The sequence below is a fragment of the Carettochelys insculpta genome, chromosome 17 (assembly GCF_033958435.1).
Source record: "Carettochelys insculpta isolate YL-2023 chromosome 17, ASM3395843v1, whole genome shotgun sequence".
NCBI classification, from domain to species: Eukaryota; Metazoa; Chordata; order Testudines; family Carettochelyidae; genus Carettochelys; species Carettochelys insculpta.
This window is the reverse complement of record NC_134153.1, coordinates 3,166,048-3,187,702: the sequence shown is the minus strand read 5'-3', so window position 1 is coordinate 3,187,702 and position 21,655 is coordinate 3,166,048. Positions and strand designations below refer to the sequence as shown.

The 21,655-nt window shown below is 45.0% G+C and overlaps 1 protein-coding gene across 2 annotated transcripts in view; it reads left to right on the top strand.

The window, feature by feature from the left end:
* Positions 1-330: 330 nt before the first annotated feature.
* Positions 331-21,655, top strand: part of TPX2 (TPX2 microtubule nucleation factor) — a 30,747-nt gene continuing 9,422 nt past the window's right edge. Inside the window, exons 1-8 of one of the 2 annotated variants that reach the window (XM_075011923.1) lie at positions 331-861; positions 14,356-14,517; positions 14,822-14,944; positions 16,139-16,274; positions 16,830-16,961; positions 17,704-17,826; positions 18,363-18,496; positions 20,921-21,078. In XM_075011923.1, the coding sequence (XP_074868024.1) occupies positions 14,415-14,517; positions 14,822-14,944; positions 16,139-16,274; positions 16,830-16,961; positions 17,704-17,826; positions 18,363-18,496; positions 20,921-21,078 (909 nt within the window). In that variant the 5' untranslated portion in view covers positions 331-861; positions 14,356-14,414. The remainder of the gene's footprint in view (positions 862-14,355; positions 14,518-14,821; positions 14,945-16,138; positions 16,275-16,829; positions 16,962-17,703; positions 17,827-18,362; positions 18,497-20,920; positions 21,079-21,655) is intronic. The other variant, XM_075011924.1, reaches the window with a different exon arrangement.

Sequence of the window (21,655 nt, the reverse complement as noted above, 5' to 3'; positions counted from 1 at the left end):
GTCTGGAGAACGGGTAGGCTGTGCGCATGCGCCGAGGGGAAGGTCTAGACAGGAGGGGGCCGAAGTCATCAGGTGGGAGTGCGGGCTCTGGGATGGAGCTGAGGAGGGGCGTACAGGGCGAGTGGACTCGGGGCGGAAGACGGGGAAAGTGGGGGCTCTAGAACGGGGGTGGGTCACTCACCTGGGGCAGCTCCTCTTTGGGTGGAAGGGGGGAGGGGACAGGTGGCTCATCACTCCCCAACCCGCACCACCCCTCGAATCTCCCATTGGCTGCGTTTCCCAACCAATAGGAGCCTCGGGAGGGGCGGTACGACTACGCGAGGGCGGCGGGGGGAGCGGATGGCTGCTGTTGTAGTTCCTCCACCCGCCACGCAGGGCGGGAACACGGGGGCTGTAGCGGCTGCAGCCTGGCTCCGCCTAAGGACCAGTACGGCCGCTATTCCGCCCGCCGGGCCTCCATAGGGACATCACCTTCACAAGGGAGCATCCCTGCGCCACTTGCCCGTCTGCCTGAAACGTAATCAAACAGCGCCTTGCCTGCTCAAAGCTGATTGGCCGCTCCCTGTCAACGGTTTTAAACTTGAATTTCGTCTCTGTTCACGCGCTGTGGCTCCCGGTGCCTTCTGGGAGGTGTAGTTTCTAGGCTGGCGGTTGGCTTCCCCGGAGAGCAGAGGTTGTTTTTATCCGGGGCCTTGGCTTCTTCCCGCCCCTCCCGCCGTGCGTCCAATCGCAGCCTGCCTCCGTTGCCGTGCGAGGAGCAGATTGGTGCGTTTAGACTGGCGAATGCTGTTCAAAACCGTTGGCGGCGGCGCTCTGCCCTGGGCTCGCTGTTGGTTGAGGAGGACGGGGCCGTGGCTGGCGGTAAGTGGGGTTCGGCCTGGCTGGTTCCCGAGCTGGAGGCCGGTTCGCCCCACGAGGGGTGAGGTCTCCGGCGTGGGTCCCCGCCCGCCAGAGGGGCGGGAGTGCCGCGTTCCCGGGTGCCAGGGCTTTCACCAGATCAAAGCGGCGGGGCGAGGGGCGGCGGGTACTGGGGGTACCAGTCGCAGCAGTGGAGACGGCCCGGAGCTGGTGCCGCTTGGAGCAGCCGTGGCCTGAGCACCCAGGAACTCGCCTGGGGGGAAGATGGTTTTTTTTGGGAGGGGGTGGGGGGTCTGCTGAGCGTCCTGCACGTATTTGGTATCGGTTTGGGTGCAGGGCGTTGGGGTGATCAGTGGGGTTTTGTTACATTGCAGCAGGTTCTTTCAGGGACTCCTGGGGGCCTGGTTTAGGTGCTGTCTACTGCTGGGGTGGAATATCTTGTCGGGCGAAAAATAAGCGTGTGAGAGTGTATAGCCCAGACTTTTTTTTTTCCCAAGCATATTCTGTGACTCATGTGCCACTGGTAACAAAACATATATGCGTAGACTCCATTAAGCAAACTTTGGACAACTTGTTGGTGCAAAATGTTCAAAAATAACTGGAATGTCAGATTTGGCACTCTGATAAGTTTCTTTAGCTGTTAAGAACACGCCCACAACCAAATATTTGTTACAGTCCAGCCTTCTAAAAGCATTCCTCCTGTTCTCCATTTGGCAGCAGTTTTACTTTTTCACCTCCATGTTAATTTGTTTTTTCCTATTTACTACAATTGCAAATATAGCTCCTGTTTGAGTCAGAGAATGCTTAATTTATCTCTTAAACTTATTATTGTGAAACTTAACATTTAAGCTTATATGTTACTTGAGGGAATTCTGTACCATAAAAATGTGAACTATATTTTAAAATTCTGCAAGTTTGTCAGTAAACTTGGCTGTAGCATGGCAGTGGGGAGCACAGGACACTTTGCATTCAGGTAAGTTACTGCCTCTTGCAAAAGGACTTTGTATGTGTTTGTGTGGTGGTTCTGCATTACTTTCTGTCCTGAGGTGGCTTCCCTTATATACAGGAGTTATGGTTTTTGTTTAATGGCGCTAAGCACCCCCACCACTTAAATTTATTCAGCACTCCTGGGTAGGCTCAGCACAGCAGGATCCAGGTGTGGGATGAAAGGTTTCTGTGCATGACAGCTCAGTGGGAGATCTGGATGGACAGGGACACATTGTGTGGAGGGGGGAGGAGGGTTGTTCTGGGTGTAGGGTACCCAGGTAAAGAGGGTTGGGATTTGAACAGGGAGGGAGGGCTTGTATGTGAGGATATAGGTGTGTGCAGGGAGATGGATCTGGATGGGGTGGGAATCCACATGCACCTAGTCTTGGTTCAGTGGGGTTGAGACCTGGGTATGTATGGGTGGTCTGTGGGTGGCAGGTTCCAGATGTAAGTGAGGGTTAGGTGGCCCTGCTTAATGGGGAAGTTCTGCTCATGCTGAAGGGATGCTGCATGCCAGGCTCCTGCTTCCCTCCAGAATTACCCTATTCTGTTTCTCTTCCACAGTCCTGTTGCACTTCCTCTTCCCCTCACAGCCCCCCACCACATTTCCCTTCTAATCCTTTACTCAGCTCCATCTTGGGTATGTAAAACAGTGTCTCCCAGAACATAGAAGTGGGCACTAAAACTCAGGAGGCTGCATTCAGCTGCAGAGCTAGGAGAATCCAGACCAGGACCCAAAAGCCAAACTACATCAACATTCAGAACAAGTGGTCCCAAAGAGTATAAAAATGCCCATTTGTATGACTGAAAATATGCAACTTAATATTATTGATAATTGACATTGATTGGTAGCATAAATGAACATTGTATTCGCAGATCTTTATTTAATGAGATTGCTGCTGTCTTTCCCCAGATTTCTTTGAAGTTTATATCCTAACTGGTCAAATTCAGCTTCATGCACACATTCAGCCTTTGTCAGTCTTGAGTGCAAAAGACTTCTGATGTGATTCAAATGAGAGAGAGCCAGCTAGCACATTGAAAGTAAGGTCAAGCTGACATTCTGCATGGTATTGTCTGACAGCAGGTTCTTTCCAAGTTTGCAGAATCAGATTACCATTGTGCTCCAGTTTCTTCACGTCAGCCCCTTTGTACAGATTTGTCAATTCTGCACATTGTCAAGCAAGACATTCTAAATCAGAATTCAGTTTGACAAATTGTTCCTCACAAACGATCAGACTCCTTGAAATTTTCAGTTTCCATATCCCTGACTGGAATGACTATCAAATGCAGTTCTTCAATGGATGCCTTCTGTGAACAAATCATAACTGTAAACAGGGGGGGAGGGGGTGTGCGTGCGCAAGTAAATCACCAAACAAAGAATTGAACGCCCTCAGGTGCTCGGAAGCAAACCCAGCAAGTTGCTGCAAATCAAGGTGGTCACTTCAATTCTCTCTGATACAAATCATCCTTAACCTTTCAAAAGTGTGCTAGTTTACCCCTCTGAATATCTTTGAGGAAGACAGTCAATTTTGACTCCGATCCAAACAGTGTCTGCCTCAGAGTCAGGACTCTTATTTCCTCACCCATGTAGCTTAAGGTTCAACTCATTCAAAGAACCAGTAATGTCAACAAGATGGTAAAATCTGAGCAACCAGTCAGTCTGTAAGCTTGGTGTGTTTGACGTCCTGCTTTTCCAAAAATAACTAAATCTTAATGCAGGTGGCAGAATGAGACAAAACTTTGCCACGAAGCAGCCAGTGTACATTGCTGTGCAGTAGTAGATCAGGGCATTTGGAATCTACTTCCATGAGCAGTGACTGGAATTGATGGTGATTAAGGCCTCAGGCAAGAAGCCAATTGACAGTACACATGACCAGTCCAATTACATTTCTGAGTTTGTTTCCACAAGATTGTGCCCAAATTGCTTCCTGATGCACACTGCCTGCTTTTGAGCATTCATTGCAATCAGCTGTTCTGACAAGAGTAAGGAATCCTTTATATTTGCTGACCATGGTAGGTGCACCAACCTTATGCACAGCCATGTAATTATCCAGCTATATTTCTTTCTTGCAGAGGTCATCAGTTAAGGGCACTTTATTTGGTGTGTCCCCTGCCCACCTTGGTAGTATCACAATCATTTCTTCATGCACAGCATTTCCACAAATATATTGTCCCAGAATGCACAACTGATTGTCACATATTGTCTCATCCAAACCAAACAAGAAATTAGTGGTTGTACTCCAATTAACACTTGTTTGTTGTCAGTTTGATGGGCCATTTTCACAGCTCTGACATGAACTGTTTTTGCCAGTAATGGCATGTCTTTATTTATCCTTGTGAAACTCATCGAGTAGTTCATGACCATTTATTAATGCGCATCTCTTGTCAGTTCAAGGCTTCCTGCTCTGATGATGTTGCGTTAGCCTGCGAAACTTAAGCTGGGTCTACACTAGAGTTCTGTTGACAGAAGGGCCTTATGTTGAGAAAACGAGGGAGTGTCCACACCACACGAGTTCTGTTGACAGAGTGCAGCAGATTTCCTGACAGAGTTCTGTCTCACCTGTAAGAGGCATAGCATCGTTGCCACAACAATTGTGTAGATGCTCTAGGAGGCCCTCCCTCGACAGAGAGCGCCTCTGGTTGACTGGCCTACCCTGTTTGACAGAGCAACCAGCTAGAAGCTCTGCAACAGAGGGCTGGGTAGTCTTGCCACTCTGACAGAAGCATTGATGGGGAGAGCCTGTATTAGGTGTGGATGTCTTCTGTAGACAGAGGTTGTGTTGGGAAATATCTGTCGACAGCAACGCAACTTGAGTTTAAGCTTCCACCTTTTTTACTGTGCCAGTGGACTATTTTTGTCCAATGTTCATTTTTTACTGCAGCTCCTTGTAGGCTTTTTTCCCCACGCATATTTTTAGCAAATGCTAAATGTTTTGTCATGAAATGCTGTTCTACAGTTGGCGGGGGGGGGGGCCCGCACGTCCGCGCATGCCCATGCATGCACCGTCTCGCTACAAATGAGTGCAGATCCAGACATACAAACAGATGCATACAAGTCTGTGCACTCCTTTTGAAAATTTCGATACTTGTCATCGTTCTCTGCCATTTTTACTGTTGGGGTCCCAGAATTCAGCATGGAAGACATTCAAGAAATCTTTCCAATCAAATAAAGAACTTGTGCAACTACCAACAAGTGGTTAAAGTGAACAGTTGGATGGGATGGGCGTAACTTAAATTTCTTACAGGCCTGTCTACTCACACTCACACCCACATGCACAACCCTGGGGGGGGCACTCAGGGCAGGGGTTGGGGAAGTTGTGGTATGATACAACCTGCAAGAGATTTAAGTGTGAGGGGGAGTGCAGGGGGCTCAGGGCAAAGGATTGGGGCATCTGGGGAAGGAGTCAGTCAGGGCAGGGGGCATTTGGGGGAGGGAGTCAGGCTGCAGCCTGGGGCCTCATGGGGATTGAGAACAGAGGCACCCCGAGCCAAGGTTACCTTCCACTGCTGAAAACCTTCAGGAGAGTGCCTGAGCATGCTTGGTTCATCAACATCACACATGCTTTCAGCAGCATGCCCCAGATGGGTGGGGTTGGGGGTGGTAGTGGCAGGTAACCCTGTGTGCCCCCATGTCTGGTCTCTGTTGGGGTAGGTAGCTCTCCCTTCCCCCTCAAATGGTACCCATGAGCATTCTTCTCCCTCAACACACACACTTTTGTTTGCCTGCAGGAAAGCACAGGCATTCTAGGTGCACAGTCCTGCACATTTTCCCCAGAAGTAATGTATACGGTTTCTGGGCCAGCGCTTAGCTTACTGCTAAGTTCAGAGAGTTTCCGGTGATGGAGGCTGGATGTCATAGGGGGAATTCCATTCCGGGATGGGGTTGTAATTAATGTTAACCTTCAAAATAAAATTGGCCCACCAGCCCTGAGAGCGTTTGAGTGGTAAATTTGCTGTGCTACCAAGACAGACTACATTACACTCAAGGTAGGGGGTACCCAGAAGTCGCCTACTACAGGACAGACCCAACAAAGCAACAGAAAAAGCCTCTCAAAAATATTAAGGATCTACAACCTATCTTGGATGACCTGTCACTCACAGGCCTTCGGAGGCAGGCCAGTCCTTGCTTACAGACAGCTCCCAGCTAGGCATGTAAAATCCCATTTAAATGGTTAACCAGGGCTGGGGAGGTCACTCCAGCTCAGCTGGGCTAGCTGCTGTCCTATGGTCCAGCTGCCCCAATCCCATATGCTGTTCAAAATCACCAGCTGCAGGGGCCACATGCTCTCTGCATTCCAGGTCCTGGAGGGGACATGGGTGCTTCATATGCTGCCCTTGCTCCCCTGCACAGTCTTGCAGCTTCCCAACCTATAGGAGCTGCCTGGGTCATGCTTGTAGCACAGACATCCTACTGAGATCTCATAGTCCCTGCAACTGACGGCTTTGAGTGGCATGCAGGGTCGTCGCAGGCAGGGAGTCTGCCACCTAGCAGCCTCCTAAGGTAGGTGCCTCCTGCCCACAGCCTGCATCTGGCACCCCACTTCCTCTTCTGCACCAACTCCCTCATCCAATCACAAAACAAACCCTCTGCACTTGCACCCATGATTCTGTCACAGGTCACAATCCCCTTCCAGATCCTATACCAGAATCCCCTACCCTGAGCTCTCCTCCGCACCAAATCTCCATCCCAGACCCGCACTTCTTCCATTAATATCACTGAAGAATGCAGCCCTTGATCACTTGTCAAATTCTTGAAGTCACCCACCTGTTAGTTAGACTCTAATTGGGAATGGGGAATCTTGTCTTAGGCAATTTCACATTTTTCATTCTCACAGCTTGTGAGGTCCGATTTACATCAGGTGCCAGAGTGGTCTTATTTTTAAGTTGTTTGGCAGGGAAACAAATCTGAGCTGCTATTATTAGGTTGGGGTGGGCCATAATTTTTGATGAGGGGGCATTCTGAGATGTTGGTAAGTGGATATGGAAGGAGTGTAGCCTCTGCAAGGGAGGATGGCTGCAGAATGGAGCTTGGAATAAGTGACTGGGGTACAGGGCAGGAGGGTTGCAAGGGGGGGTTGTGACTGGGACGGGATTGGGGTCTGGGAAGGGATATGGATGCAGGAGAGGATTTGGGCCCAGGGGAGAGGTGTAGGAGTGGGTTCAGTGTCTGGGAGGGTGTTGGGAGGCAAGAGGGGAGATTTGTGACACAGCGACTCTGGTTGTGGGATGCTTACTTGAGCAACTCTTGACCAGCAGCACTCTCAGGCGAATTCCAGTCTTCCTAGCAGCCCTAGACCACGCCATGTGTCCTCCTGTGCTGCTGGGAAGTCTTTGCATGCTGCCCTGCCCCTCACAAACCTCTCAGTTCCTACTGGTCAGAAACTGGCCAATGGGAGCTGACATTTTGCTGGGGTGGAGGTAGTGCCTCAGGCTTCTCCCTCTCCCCTCCACCCTTCTATACTTGGAGCCCCGCTGCTCTGTGTGAAGAGGTGGGCTGGATTGAAAGACTTGATGGGATGAATCTGGCCTGCCTCTGTACTAGGGTCACAGGAAGATTGTGGTAAATGTAGCCATTACTGTAGCATCTCTCATGCTCCTGGATCCCTCCTTTAACTTCATACCTCTTATGATGAGAGAGACAACAGGTTGTAGAATCCATGTTTATACAAAGAGTTATAGACTGATTAGTTCTCCAGAATGGCATATGGGTCTGAGTGTCAAATGAGTACAGTAGTCCCTTGAGTTATGTGAGGGTTGTGTTCCCACACACCCTCACATGGCTCGAATTTTGCATAAGTTAGGATGGCTTTTTCCCTGGTGGAACGCACGTTCTGCAGCTGGGGAAGCAGCAGGAGCACCTGGAGCTCCTTTTGAATGGTAACTTCTGGGGTTGAGGAGGGTTAAGCCTGGTGGTGGGTTGGAGCCGTGGGAGGAGGGGAGGGGCATTAAGCCTGGGGTGGGTTGGGGGGTGGGGTGAGCCGGGGCTGCACCGGGGGGGAGGGGCAGCAGGCTGCAGTCATGCCCCAGGTGGGATGAACTGGTGTTGGGGGGCAGGGGGTGTTGAGCAAGAGCCCTGCGGGGAGGTGAACTGGGGCCACGCGGGGATCAGAGGGTTTGAGCCAGGGCTGTGAGGGAGCAGGATTTTGAGTTGCATTTAATTTGCATTGGCACGAGTTAAGCACGACTCAAAATTGCACATTTTGAGGGTTTACTGTGTATCTAGTATAAACTCCTAGATATAGAATTGAGACTAAATTGAGCACGTGAACTACTCAGCCAGAAGGGGGGGTGGTGCTGGTCATAGGTTGAGGAAGTGGGAGAAGAAGGTGGAAAGGAAAAGGAACCTTTAAAAAGTAAATTTAGCAGTTTTCATTTTTATCTTCACCTTGAATAGCCAGGGTAATTGTGCTTTCAGTGGCCAGAAGCTCATTAGATGCCAAAATATTAAAACAAATTCTTTCATTTCCATAGAAAGCCTGTGGTTGATCCTTTTTCCTTTCCCAATAAAAAAAGAATCTTGAATCCTTGATATTTATAGGCCTGTTGTACAGAAGTCTACGTGTGCATAACTATTAAGGTATCTGTGGACTGGGTGGACAAGTCATGCAAGATCTGCTCTATTTGTAGCTGCCATTAGTCATGTTACTAGTGTAGTATGGCACCCTGGCTCCACTCCAGACAGTTCACAGGGAGGAGAGGTCTGTAGAATTGGAAGAAAAGAGAAAACATCACTGAATATTCAGAGGAAACATCATTCAGCTGGACAATATGCCAGTGAAGCTCAATATTTGGCAAATGGGTGAGGGAGGAGCTCATTTGAGAGTATCATACAAAAGTGGTTTCCTTGGCAAGGAGAGTTCTTGCTGATACTATTGCAGAAAACTCTCCTCTCCCAGTTATGGCTACAGGACTGCGTTCTTAGGTTATGAACTGGTTTGAAAGCACTTACGACTTGGGGTTCTAAGAGCACACAAGTGCAGAAAGGCACAGTCTGTGTGCTCCAACAAGCTTGTAGCTGGGATCTGTAGATTGTATTCTCTAAAATGGCACAAACTAATGTTTAAGAAACGTCAATTATATGAAGCAGCTGCTGGGACTGTGACATTGACATGGTGGATTAGAACAATAGTCCATCTACTCTCTGGTTTCCCAAACTGGGGGGCATGCCCCCACCTGGGGGAGGGTGTGAAGAAATTCCAGGGGGACTCAAGATGACCCAGCCCCCTCCCGTCTTTTCCACCACCCCAAGAAAGAGCCGGCCTCTGCTTCTGGCTCTTAGACTGTGCCATTTCACATGGGTGACCCGGCTCAGCTGCTGTAGAAAGCAGGCAGCCGGCAAAGGCCTGTGTGGAGCTAGCTGCTTCCTGCAAAGGTGAGCGAGTGTGGGTAGGGGGGAGGAGGAGGATGGAGTTAGATGAGGGGCTAGTGATGCCTGGCTTTGTGGGAGGGGAGGGGCTCTGGCGGGCGGCCCTGGCAACATGGGGCTCAGGCAGTTGGCCACCTTGGGCTGCACCAGGCACACACAAAGTGGGGTCTGTGCCATTAGCCTGGAAGGTCCATAGTTGGTCTCCTAGGATTTCCCAACTTACGAAGAAAATGCAGTGGCATCGTCCACATTAAATTAATTTGTTTCCACTGTTTCTGATGTTAAATTATGTTTTTTATTAAAATTTTGGGCCAGGAAAAAATTTGTGCTTATTTTTAATTTTAAATATCATTTTTATATCAAGATGCTGTTTGTTTTAAATTAGAAATTGAATTTTTGTTAAAACGGGTTGGATGATGGTAAAGAAGAAGTTTGGGGGCATGAGGGTTTCTCAAAAATCAACAGGCAGGGCGTGATGCCGAAAAGTTTGAACTATTGATCTACTCAGTATCCGGTGCTCCCAACAGAAGCCAGTATCAGTACTTCAGAGGACATTCTGGCATCCTCCACAGTGCACATCTGCTTAATGACCTCGCATGACTTATGCCCTTAAGTCGGTTGATTTATGGCACCACTATATCTAGTAACTTAATTGTGGATGTCCTATTCTTTAACCATGCTAAGCACTTGTCTGTTACTTTTTGTAGTGTTAAGTTCTGCATGCTAATACACTGAATGACCCCTTGGTCATCTTGGACCAGGAAATAGAAGAACCAGACTCACTTTCTCTCTACAACTCATTTTGTCTACTTGTAGCTTCAAGCTCCAAGACCAAATCTTTTCCGTTTCCCTTCGTGTTTTGTTTCCTTACCTTTCTGATTTTCATTGTTTGTCTCTTGAACTTTTCTAGTCACCTTATAAAAATAATAATCGTGTGAGCTGTGGGCATATCACTCATTTATACAGAAACATAAATACTTCTCTTTCTTTCTGTGAACAGCCTAGCATTGTATGGCTTTTTTCACTGTCTGCAACTGCACATGAGAAGCTGTTTCTTTTAGGACCTATTTGTGTGTTTTGTGAATTACTCCTTGGTAATCCAGTAATCAAAACTGAATTTAATTTCTCATATTCTAGGTTTGGCTTTAAACTTCTTTGGAGTACCCTCACTCATCTTTAGTCTTGACTCACCTACATTTTATTGTTTACAAAACTTTCCATTTAATTCTTTGGTATTTTATGGAATTCATTAGTTCTTCAGGAAGTTGGACAGATCCATGGTTGTATGGACTAATGCATCATTTTAGGGCTTGTCTGTGCTTGAAAGGAACTTTGGAGTAGGTTTGGTGGTAAATTGTGGAAGCTGACCACTTATATGCTTGTCCTGTTATGTACTTTATAAGGTGGATTTTTGCAACTAACTATTTGCATAATTCACAAATGCAGCATGCGTTGGTCAACTGTCTGACCAGAGCCCGTGGGAGAATTTAGTAAGGTAGACGTGCTCGATGCATGACACAATAGGAAAAACTGTCCTTTGAAAAGAGTATCAGCAGGTCACTTTCCCGGTGCAGAGAAGTTGTCTGGTTCTGCTATTTTACACAAATCTTACATGAAGAATGTAGGTGGCATGCTAGTCTTTACTCCTATCCTGTGTATATATCAATCAAATATTTTGATTAATCAACATACCATGGATTTAAAAATGCACAAGGGCACTTTCTTTCAGTGGTGCACCACAAACTGACCAAACTCATATTGGTTATAAATATGAGTATGAACATTTCTAAGGAGCCGTCAAGTTGCCTTAAACTCCCTAATCTGCCCAGGCTCAACTGGCAAAGTTCAGCGCTCAACCTGTGTACTACGACATCTCGGAGTTGCATGCTGCTATTCTGCTATAAATCCGACCTGTAAAGAATGGATACAGTGTTTAGAAATGAGAAAAGAGAGCCAAAAATGTCAATTTGAGTTAATTGTCAATAAGGAAATGGCATATCATCATCTCCTTGAAGTTTAATTACAATCTCCCTACTCTCTTTCTAAAAAGCATGAGGCATACTGTGTACAACTGGGGAAACATTCCATCTTTAATGCTAGTCTACTGGAAATGTAAAAATCCCAGTTAATTGGTTAACTGATTAAAGGAGGGAATGGGTTGCCAGGGTCCTGCTGCACCGCTACAGGTGCAGGGCGCTCCAACCCCACCAAAGCAGCGGCCTTGTGTGTGTGCACAAACGGCTGCCTGTGGCAACCCCCCAAGGCTGGAACACCCTGCGGGCAGTGTGCTGCTCCAGCCCCTATGTGGACCCAAAACAGGTAAGCCTTATCTATTTAGGATGAGATTTGCAGTTAATCTAGAATACCTGGACTGACTACCCTCTTTAGCTACATAAATTTGCAAAGCATAAGTGTACTTTTAATTCAGTAACTGCCCCTCCATTATCAGGGAACATGCTCTAGATTCTCACAGTCAAACAGAAGTAACTTGGCTTCACAGTGATATGTCATAACTTTCCTGCAGTCTGGCACTGGTATCTGCAGTGGATACAGATATTTATGAAATGAGATGCCTGGTGCTCCAGCTTGTCAGATTGGCTTGTTTGGAGGGGGAGGGGGAAGAATGTAGATGACGCACTTGATTTAAAAAAAAAACAAACCTAGTCATGTTGACAGAAACCCAATCCTGATTAAGAGGAGTAGGAAGGCATCTGATTCCAGTCATCTCCCCAGCTCGGTTGCAGTTGGTTTTGGCCATGGCTTGCTTTTCTGCTTGCTTCTTATCAGTTTTTAAGTTCTTGCCCTGACATTTCCACAATCATGTAGATGACTCTTCTCTTATGACAACTTTCTCCCTAGCTACAGCAGCTCTATGTGGGAGAACTGTAGGCTTCTCAAGTATGCAGCAAATTTTGGAAGGGAGGATCCTTGAGTTGTAAATTATAATGGCACCTGCTAATAGTACTCTGATTTATACCCAGACAAACCTTCCTCCTGAAGGGAGCCAACCTTTTATGGGTATATGCAAACTGCTCTGGACTGAAACATGCCTGACTTGATTAAGCAGCAAAATAATCTGTTCAGTTTCTGATTATAAAGAATCTGGCCTGCCTGGAAAGTGGTTTGTGTTCATATGCATCAAATGGCTATACAAGACTCTTCTCCTTCTACCTGACCCACAGCCCAAACTCTCTTGTGGCTTATTGTTCTAAAGTTTGCATTGCTTTATACTACATGACCTGTTATGAACACACTGAATATCTTGGAAAATGTTAGTTGCTATGTTAGAATACGTAACATTCTTGGCTTTGTCTTACGTCTCTAATATTGTCACTTCATCTTGAAGTGTTGAATCATGCCTCCAATGTCTATTGCAATTTAAGTAGAGACTGACTTTTGTCCACTCAGTGTTTGACTATAAGGTCTGCTGTTAGCATCCTGCATACCTGGACAAATTGTTGAGGGCAGTGCTGCAGCATTTTCAATTGGCTTACATTGCTGTCCTGTACGTGTAGTTAAATAGACTTTGCAGCATTGTTGCTTAGCACACTTATCTGTTTCTGCAGTTTAGCAATTAAACAGCCATACGACAGCATGGTTGTACTTAATGACTAATGCTGCATGCCGAGTCCTTTCTTATAGAGATGCTAACGTAACTGGATAGTAGCAGAACTCCAACGTTGTTTATGAAGGTCACCGTAAAGTATGGAAGGTTTCCTTTTATCAGACTGAAGTGGACCACAGCTTTTAAAAATGTTTGCCAACAAGGAACGAGGAAGATCTCTGTACTAAGTGTGGGTGTGCTGTGGACCATAGATCAATTATCATTTCTGAAGAATTTACCCTTTCCATTCAAAATAAGCTTCTGGCTGTCACGGCTGCAAGATTTTCAGTGTGGTCTGTTGTGGTTTTTATTTGAATCTCTAAACAACTACAGTGTTAAAGCAGCCGCCGCTCTTGGTTTTGCATGGAAATGGTGGTAGACTTAAACTAAGGCCGTGTCTACATTAGACCAAAAACTTGATCTACAATATGCAATTCTAGCTATGACAATTGCAAGCGCTGCAAGGTTTTTTTCAGCCCCACTTCTCTTTCCCTACCACTCTCTCCGTCACCCACGCAGGGAGGATGGTGGGAGAAACTCCTCCGTTGGCCTCCCTTGTTTCTCACAAGAATGAGTACCAGGGCCAACTCTAGAGCTCTGATGGTTCAATTTAGCACTTGTTCACTACTAGTGTGCTAAATCAAACCCCAGAAGATCGACCCTGAAGGAGTTGATCTTTCAGTAAGTGTAGACATACCCTAACTAACAAAACTAAAGTCTTTCACTATTCTGCAGAGGAGTCTGTAGTGCAGTGAAACTGTACATTCCTCCTGAACAAATTTGCAACTTAGAGCGCTAGTCTCTACAGCAGCAAAAAGGCTATGTAGATGAAGAAGACAAAGGTGCTTCTATCTGCCAGTTGTGGAGCTAGATGTTATATCCTCTTAAAGGCTAAGCTTTAGACCATGTGCGTCCAACCTTTTGGCTTGCCTGGGCCGCATTGAGCGAAGAGGAATTGTCTTGGGCCGCATATAAAATATATAATATAGTTAATGTATATGAATCACATAATAATGTTAAAAGTTTACAATCTTGTGGGGCCGCATTACTAGCTGTCCAGGGCCGCATGCGGGCCGCGGGTTGGACGTGCCTGCTTTGGACAGTTACGAGCATTGATCGGACAAATGGAGAACCCTATGCAAGAGCTGTGGTCATCATTGGGAGAACACTCAACATCCTTTTTCACAACTTCTTTGAATAGGCACAATGTCTGGGATTATCCCCAAAGCGTGAGCTATTCAACAATGTTCAGAACAACTCCTAAGTTCAGGTGCATGGCATTATTCTTTCAAGTGAATTTTAAAGCATTATAATACGAGGGTAACAAAATTTACCACTGCTATAATCTGACATAAAGTATGATACTCCCTTTTAAGTTGAAATATCTACTGCTTCTAAGCCCAAGTAGGTTTCTTGTCCTTCTGTCTTTAGAGATGGTGGCTTTCAGGGTCAAACATTTCCACTATTGTGTGAGCCAGTAACCAGTCTTACAATGACTTAGAATAAATAATCTAAATTAACTTCTTTTTTTTTTCTCCAGTGATTAATCTATATTAGTGGTGTCTGTGACACACTTCTGGGGGCAAGACTGCAGTGAAAATGTCTCATCCGCAATCTTCATATTCATATGATGCAGAAACTACCTACATCAACTTCAAGACTCTGAATGATGATGACATGCAGGATGTGGATTCATGGTTTGGTAAGTATCATAGAGCTAGGGGCTATGGTGTCTGCTTTCTGCTGAAGTAACGCTTTGGGAAGGGATAATTTCCCCGCCATGGAGAACTACCTTATACTAGTCCTGACTTCTGTAGCAAGTAAACTCTGCTGACTTAAACAGTAAATTACATGTTTAAAACCCCTGTAGAGTAAAACACTATCCTTGATTAAGAACTGCTGAGTTGACAACAGGCTTGACTAACAACATAATTACTTGTACACCAAGTGGTTTTGTTACAATTGCTTAAACCAAATACATGTTAACAGCATTTACTTTGTCGCAGATCTGAAGGCTACTTCAGAGAATGTTCCTCCTGCAGAGAAAGTGGCACCTATCTTCCAGTGCAAGACTGACTTTTCAAAGGCGAATCTTCCACAAGCTATTGTTTCACCAATGGTCAAATCCAGTAAGTTTGCACATCTCTGAAAACAACTAGAACAGGGTGTGATGGAGTGGGGGATACCTGTGTGTGTGTGGGGCTCACACAGGGTGTGGGGCTCCTGCTGAGGGTAACCTTGATGACCAGGTAACACCTTTTGTACTGCAGACAAAGGAGGAGGTGGAGCCTGAGGGGTTTAAATTGGAACTGGGATTTGGGAAGCAGTTAGTCTGGGCTGAGGGAGAGCGAGACAAGGGAGGGGGCAAGTCCCCGGCTCTGGGGGCCCCTCGGGGCCTCCTCTCCCCAACATGGATTGAACTGGCTGTCTCTGCCTGCTGCACTGACTCCTCTGTATAATGCTGTGTCCTGTCGGCTAATAAACCCGCTGTTTTCCTGCTGAGTAAGAGACTCTCCTGCCTGCAGACAGGGTGCAGAGCATAGGGGACCCCAGAACCCCATCACACAGGGGTTCTCAAACTTCATTGTGCTAGGACCCCTTTCTGAAAATAAAAAAATACAATATGACAGATGTCTGAGGCCCATCGCTCTGGGAGGTTAGGGAGTGGGGTGGGCACAGCTGAAGCCTTCTGGCTTCAAAACCAGGTAGTGGTCCGGGGGACTTCAGCCCTGGGCTGCAGGAAGTCTAAGGCAGCCCTGTTGACCCCTTAAAATGGGATTTTTGACCCACAGTTTGAGACCTGCTACAGTAGAACTTAAAAGTCTTTGGTGGTAGGTGGCATAATGGCTTAGTTCAGCATGATTCTGTGAGCTTGTTATGGGTTTCTTGGAAGCCTGAAGTTAATGATTAAAGTTTTAGAATGCACTCTGGAGATGTGGGAAATTTCTTCCTGCCTTGTTAGATCTGTCTTCTGACCTGACTTTGGATACAGTTATGCCACTTTCCTGTCCAATTTAGAGAGAGCTCTCAGACTCTGGCTTTCTTGGGTTCTGTTAGACTGTAAATAAAAGGAAAAGTTTATCATTGGAACCCAACTGAACAGATTTATAGAAAGGTGTGGCAGCTTGGGCAGGTGCAAAATTTGCTCCTGCTGACATAATAATCGCTGATCTTTTGGAGTGGATTAATTAGGACAACAGGAGAACTGTTCTATCAGCTTACAGCAGCTACGCTAGACTGCTTACAGCTCTAAGCTTTCTAGTGTAGTTATAGCCTTAACCTGTTCAAAAGCAGAAACTAATTTCCCTGTTTCCCTCAATTAGCTGAAAACCATAAGATGGAGGAGAGAGAAATGGAGCAGCCTGTATTGAGACAACAGAATATTGTCAGCTCACTGGCAGCCTGGAGAGTCCCATCAAACAATACTTCAGCTCCTGCTCTTTCAGAACCTTCTCAAAGGTAAGAATGCTTGTCAGCTTAACTAGACCTCTTATGTAGCTTGGCTATCACTCTCAGCATCAGCAAGACTGAGCTACATTCTGGGCCAGGTGGATGAGGATGGCGTACCATAGCAACTCTTCTTTAATGGTCCCATATTAATAGAACTGGAGACTGACTATGCCAATCACATACAGCAGTTGTGTGAGCTTGTCCATCCTATGCTGTCAGTGCCTGTTTCTTAACTCTGAGGTCCCCTCTGTAATAGTAAAAGGGTAGTTAGCCAGTTGTGCTGATGACTTCCAGGACATGTACCTAGCAGGAATTTTGTCTGAGGCTAAGCTCAACCTTGCAACCTGGACTGCATAAAGGGAGTTTGTACTGTAGTAGAAATACCAGGGATGATTTAGGTTTTCAATTAGTGTAATAATTAACTGCCGTTGGTCTCCTCTGAAGCATATCTGCACGTAGTGCTGTCTGGATTTCTGTAACTTACCAGCAGACATTAAAACACATTATATGGAATTGACCTTCCCAAATACCATATGGGAGACCTGACACTGTTCTTTCCTGCAGGGCACTATCCAAAAGATTGTCAGCACAGCAGAAGAATGCCCAGCAACGCCAACGTCGAGCCAGAGTCAAAGAGAGATGCACTGTCACCTCCACCAACAAGGAAGATGATCCACCCCCCAAAAAACAGAAAATGTACGTCACCAAAGGGGACTGGGTGATCCGAGCGCTGTTACTTATCAGTTGAATTCCTAGAGACCATGCTTCTGAATAGGCTTCAGCCTAGTTGAGGTGAAGTCGGAGGCTCTAGGTAAAGGTGATACAGATCTGGTTCGCAATACTAAATCCATAACAAATGAATCCAGTGATGTGATAATTTTTTCCCCCAAAATTGAGTAGGATTGCTGAGGTGAAGGTGGGGGCGAGATAGTGGGTGATACAGTTTTGTGAGTTTCTTAATCCTGTCATTTTTGGCCCAGTGCTTCTGTGAATTATCTTTTAAAGTTGATTCACGCTGCTAGTGAGGATGAAGTCAAGCAAGTCTAGACTAGTAAATTCTGTTTAAATAGGAATCCACTATATGCTAAGAGACTTGGCACTAAGAAAACAATACAGTAGGCAGTTGTCACAAGATGGGATATATGCCTCAGAAACTGGAAGGGACTAATAACTGAGGACAAATATCAGAGCTCCTCCAGGAAGGAGAAGCTATGTACCGAAACTTCAGTAATTAGTCTTCCCATTTACAGAGTACCAAGGAAAAACTAGACCACCTCAGCCAGGCTATGTGGCCAGTAAGGCTCTTTCTTGGTTTTTTCTTCAGATCATTGGCAAAGGTGTTTGGAATGTCCAGTGCATGTTGGTGAGAGCTGAAAACATTGGCATCCAATTGACCAGTCTTGTGTTGATTTTTTTAAAATCTATTTTGTCATTCTAGCTCTAGCAGTAAATTGAAATTGACTGGGAATGATCTCTGTTCATCAATACTTCAAGGCACTGAACTCTCTCCAGTAAGACCCAAGGGCAAGCTGACCATGCCTACAACACCAACAGTGATGAAGTATGTAGCTTTCCTCTGAATGTGAATAGTCTCTTGTGCTAGTTGCTATTATTTTAAAATCTGACCATTTCTAAGGAAAGCTTTGCCACTGTAAGCTTTCTAGTGTAGCTTGGTGTCAAGTATTACTACTTTGGGGATGATCGGAGAAGCAGTCTGCCCACAAGTGTTGCAAGCATGTATTCGGTAATCCTCAATTGCAAATGAGAAGGTAACTTTAAGTACCCTACTCTTGAAGATACAAAATCAGACTGTAGTTAACCAAAACTTAGGTTTTAACCTGTTAAACAGTGTCTCTGGAGCGAGAGAATTTAGATTTCTTCACTGAAGTTACAACTCTGATTTGCAGGGTCTTCACCTGATGTGTCTGAGATGGGAATGTAGGATCGAATAGAAATAGAGAGCTATGCTTGTTGGGATCCATATAGGTTTCGTAAGGGATTAGTATCTCCTTGGACTGTTGAAGAACAGGCAAACTTCCTGTAAACTTGTGGAAGCCATTCACTCCTCTTAGCTTCTGGTATATTTAATTTTTTCAGGAGGAAGAATCTTTCTGGCAAGCTAAAGAGCACAGAGGACCAAGAGCTGGAAAAGATGAAGCAGTTGCAGCAGGAGACAATGGAGCTGCGCAAAAAGAATGAAGAGTCCCTGAAAACAGCTATTGCTGGCTTAGGTAGGATTTAGCTAAAGATGGAGGTTTAGCATCCGATGCTCTCAGTCATCTCTAAGGGTGTGGCAGGGGATAGTGCGTTCTGCAGGGAAATATCAGCAAATGCTCTTTCAAAGCACATGGAATGCAGTTTGAGCCCTCTTAGCTGTTTGCTTCTCATCTTCCCTTTCTTTGGAGGATATAGTCTTTTTAAGTAAAATGCAGTGTTCCTGACAGGGTTATCTGATATGTCCCAATTTCACTAACCCAGCAATAATTTTATTAACACGAACCCTCCCAGACTAGAATTCACACATTTCACTGTTTCAGTGATAGACCTACTCTTCAGCTCTCAGAGTAGAATCCTATGTTTCCCTCCAGTTTTAGATTTGGTACCTGCCGCCTGACAGATGCTTTCCTTTGGACCTATCTTCAGTATGATTTCTGACAGCTTCTCCAGAATAAAAGGGTTAAATTAATTCATGGTCTACACATTGTATTGTTTCACATTCTTATTGCTTCCCTGAAGCCATAGAGCTTGTCCACATAGGGACACTTAAGAAAATTCAAATTAACTATTCCACTTGAAAGTCACACCTTTAAATAGCATCCACGTAACATTTCAATGCACTTATTCAGAATTAAAGCCATTTCAATTTGGTTTAGCTTAATTAACTTTTGTGCCAAATTAAGGTCCCTTTTTAATTCTGAATAAAAGCTTCCACACGGGGATTTAATATAAGTTAACAAATCTGTTTTTAAATTTACACCTTTTTAATTTGGATTAATTTTCCTCACTGTCTAACTGTAGACAAAGTGTTAGGCTTGGCTTAACCCTGGCATCCCTTGTTTGAGAACTGTCAGCTAATCTGCACTTTCCTGCAGTTCAGATTAGATGTGAAAGTATCAGCATGTACCAGAGTACTGCTCTAACTCCCCATATGTTGGCACTACACATGCAAACTTTAAAAAAAAATGTTTTTAAAAGACCCCAAAACACGCCACTGTGGCTAAACAAAGTAAAAGAAACAGAGGCAAGACAGCATCCTAGAAAGAGTGCAAATTAAACCTTGTAGAGGAAAATAGAAGCCCCCTCTAGCAAGCGAAGGATAAAAAATGAATCAGTGCAAAAAGAATTTGAAAAAGAGTTAGTAAAAATGCAAAGTAACAGGAAAATTTATAAGCACATCAGGAGCATTAGACTTTCAGTATGCTATAGGAGCATTTCAGGAGGCTAAGACCACTGTGGAAAAAGTAAATGAATTCTTTGCATCAGCTATCACAGCTAAGGATGTGAGAGATGTTTCCAAACCTGAGTCACACTTTTTGGGTGACAAGTGTTAACAACTGTTGCAGATTGAGGTCTTATTAGAGAAGGGTTTGGAACAAACTGATGAATTCAACAGTAGTAAGTCACTAGGACCAGATGGCATTCACCCAAAGGTTCTGAAGGAACTGAAATGTGAAATTGCAAAGCTAATAATTGGTATGTAATCATTGCAAAAGGTACAGATAAGGGCAACAAAAACAACTAGGGGTGTGGAATAGCTTCCATATGAAGAGAGATTAACAAGACTGGGATTTTCCATCTTGGAAAAGAGTTTATAGGGTAAATGGTCTGCAAGCTTAAAACATACAAAAAGTATTTCTTCACACAACACAGTCAAGTGGAACTCCTTGCCAGAGGATAATGTGGAGCCAAGTCTACAACAGGAGTCAGAAAAGAACTATATCAGTTTGTTCAGCCTTTAATAGACCTATTCTCAAACACCCCTGTAGTCTGAACTGCAGGGCAGTGCAGACACAGCCCAAGTTACCATTATTTCTCAGCACTTGTCTGCACAGGGTAACTAAGTGTGATGTTGACGCTCTGCTTTCTGCAATAAGGGCCGTCTTCTATATTCACCTAATCCATTTCCAAAGGGGATTGGGCTAATCCAGGATAAGAGCACTCACACAAGGAGTTAATTAAGAAATAGCTACTTTGCTTTAAACTCACATAATCTGTATTAATGTCACTGTAGACAAGGCCTTAGTCTCCAGACCCTTTTCTTTCCTCATAGTTTCAGTACTGAGGTTTTTAATGATTTCCATCTTCTTTAATATTTAAGTATTGGGGGTGGGCTGGCTACAACAATCTGCCTTCTTGCAGTTGTAAGTCTACCTGGGTGTGAGTCAGATCTCTGCACCAGGATCGTGAATAGACAGAAGTAGACACCTACAAAAACAGACTTTTTTTTTTTCTTCCACATTCTTAACAGCATATTTCTGGAGCCATATAAAATAGCATGTTTAAAGTGTATTGGGCCACAAATCTACTTGGAAACAAAACATCTCTGTTCCAAAATATAAAAGACAGAATGAACATAAAGAACTCCAGAGCTCAAGCTATGGATGAATATCAACTGCTCCTCAGTATCTGTCTCACAGGGTTTTTGTCTTTTTCAGGACAACCTGTAAAGAAGACTTCTGGTCAGGTAACAAAGCCAGTTGACTTCCACTTCTGCTCTGACAAAAGGATTAAACAGCGCACAGAAACCCAACCTGTCAATGAATACAAGGAATTAGATTTTGTGGCAGCCCTGAGAAGGCACCCTCCATCTCCGGTGAGAGAATGGGGAAGCAAGGGTGCTATTTCATTTAATTCTTGTTGGTGGCTGACTTTTCCTGCTCTTCTGTTTGCTGATATGGGATTTGCTGGTAGTAATTCACTGGGTGTGAATGTAAAAAGTCGTGTGGGCTGTGCCAGACTAATAAAGGTATTGTGGTATCATGGAATATCACCATTGGAGCAGTCAGGATCCCTGCAGAGTTTGTAGCATCACAAGTGATTTTAAGTGAAATCTAGATCCCATCTACTGCTCCCAACAGGTTGAGTTTACCTGAGGCTCCAAAAAGACGATTCTTTGAAAATTATAATAGGGCTTTCTCTGTACAAGTTCTGTTTCCAAGATGGAGTCTACTTATTTAGCTATCTCTGAATTACCATGCAGTAGGGCCTGTCCTCGGCAGTGCTGAACTTGCACAGTTGTTCAAATTAGCAGGAGCTTTGGCTGCTGTCCCTTCCACATGGATTCTCTTCTTGTTCTCAAAGTAATTTTGGGAGAGGAGAACTTCAGGGGTTTCATTCAATATAAACTGAGGACATGACTACAGTATCTTCTACACTATCTGTTTAGTATG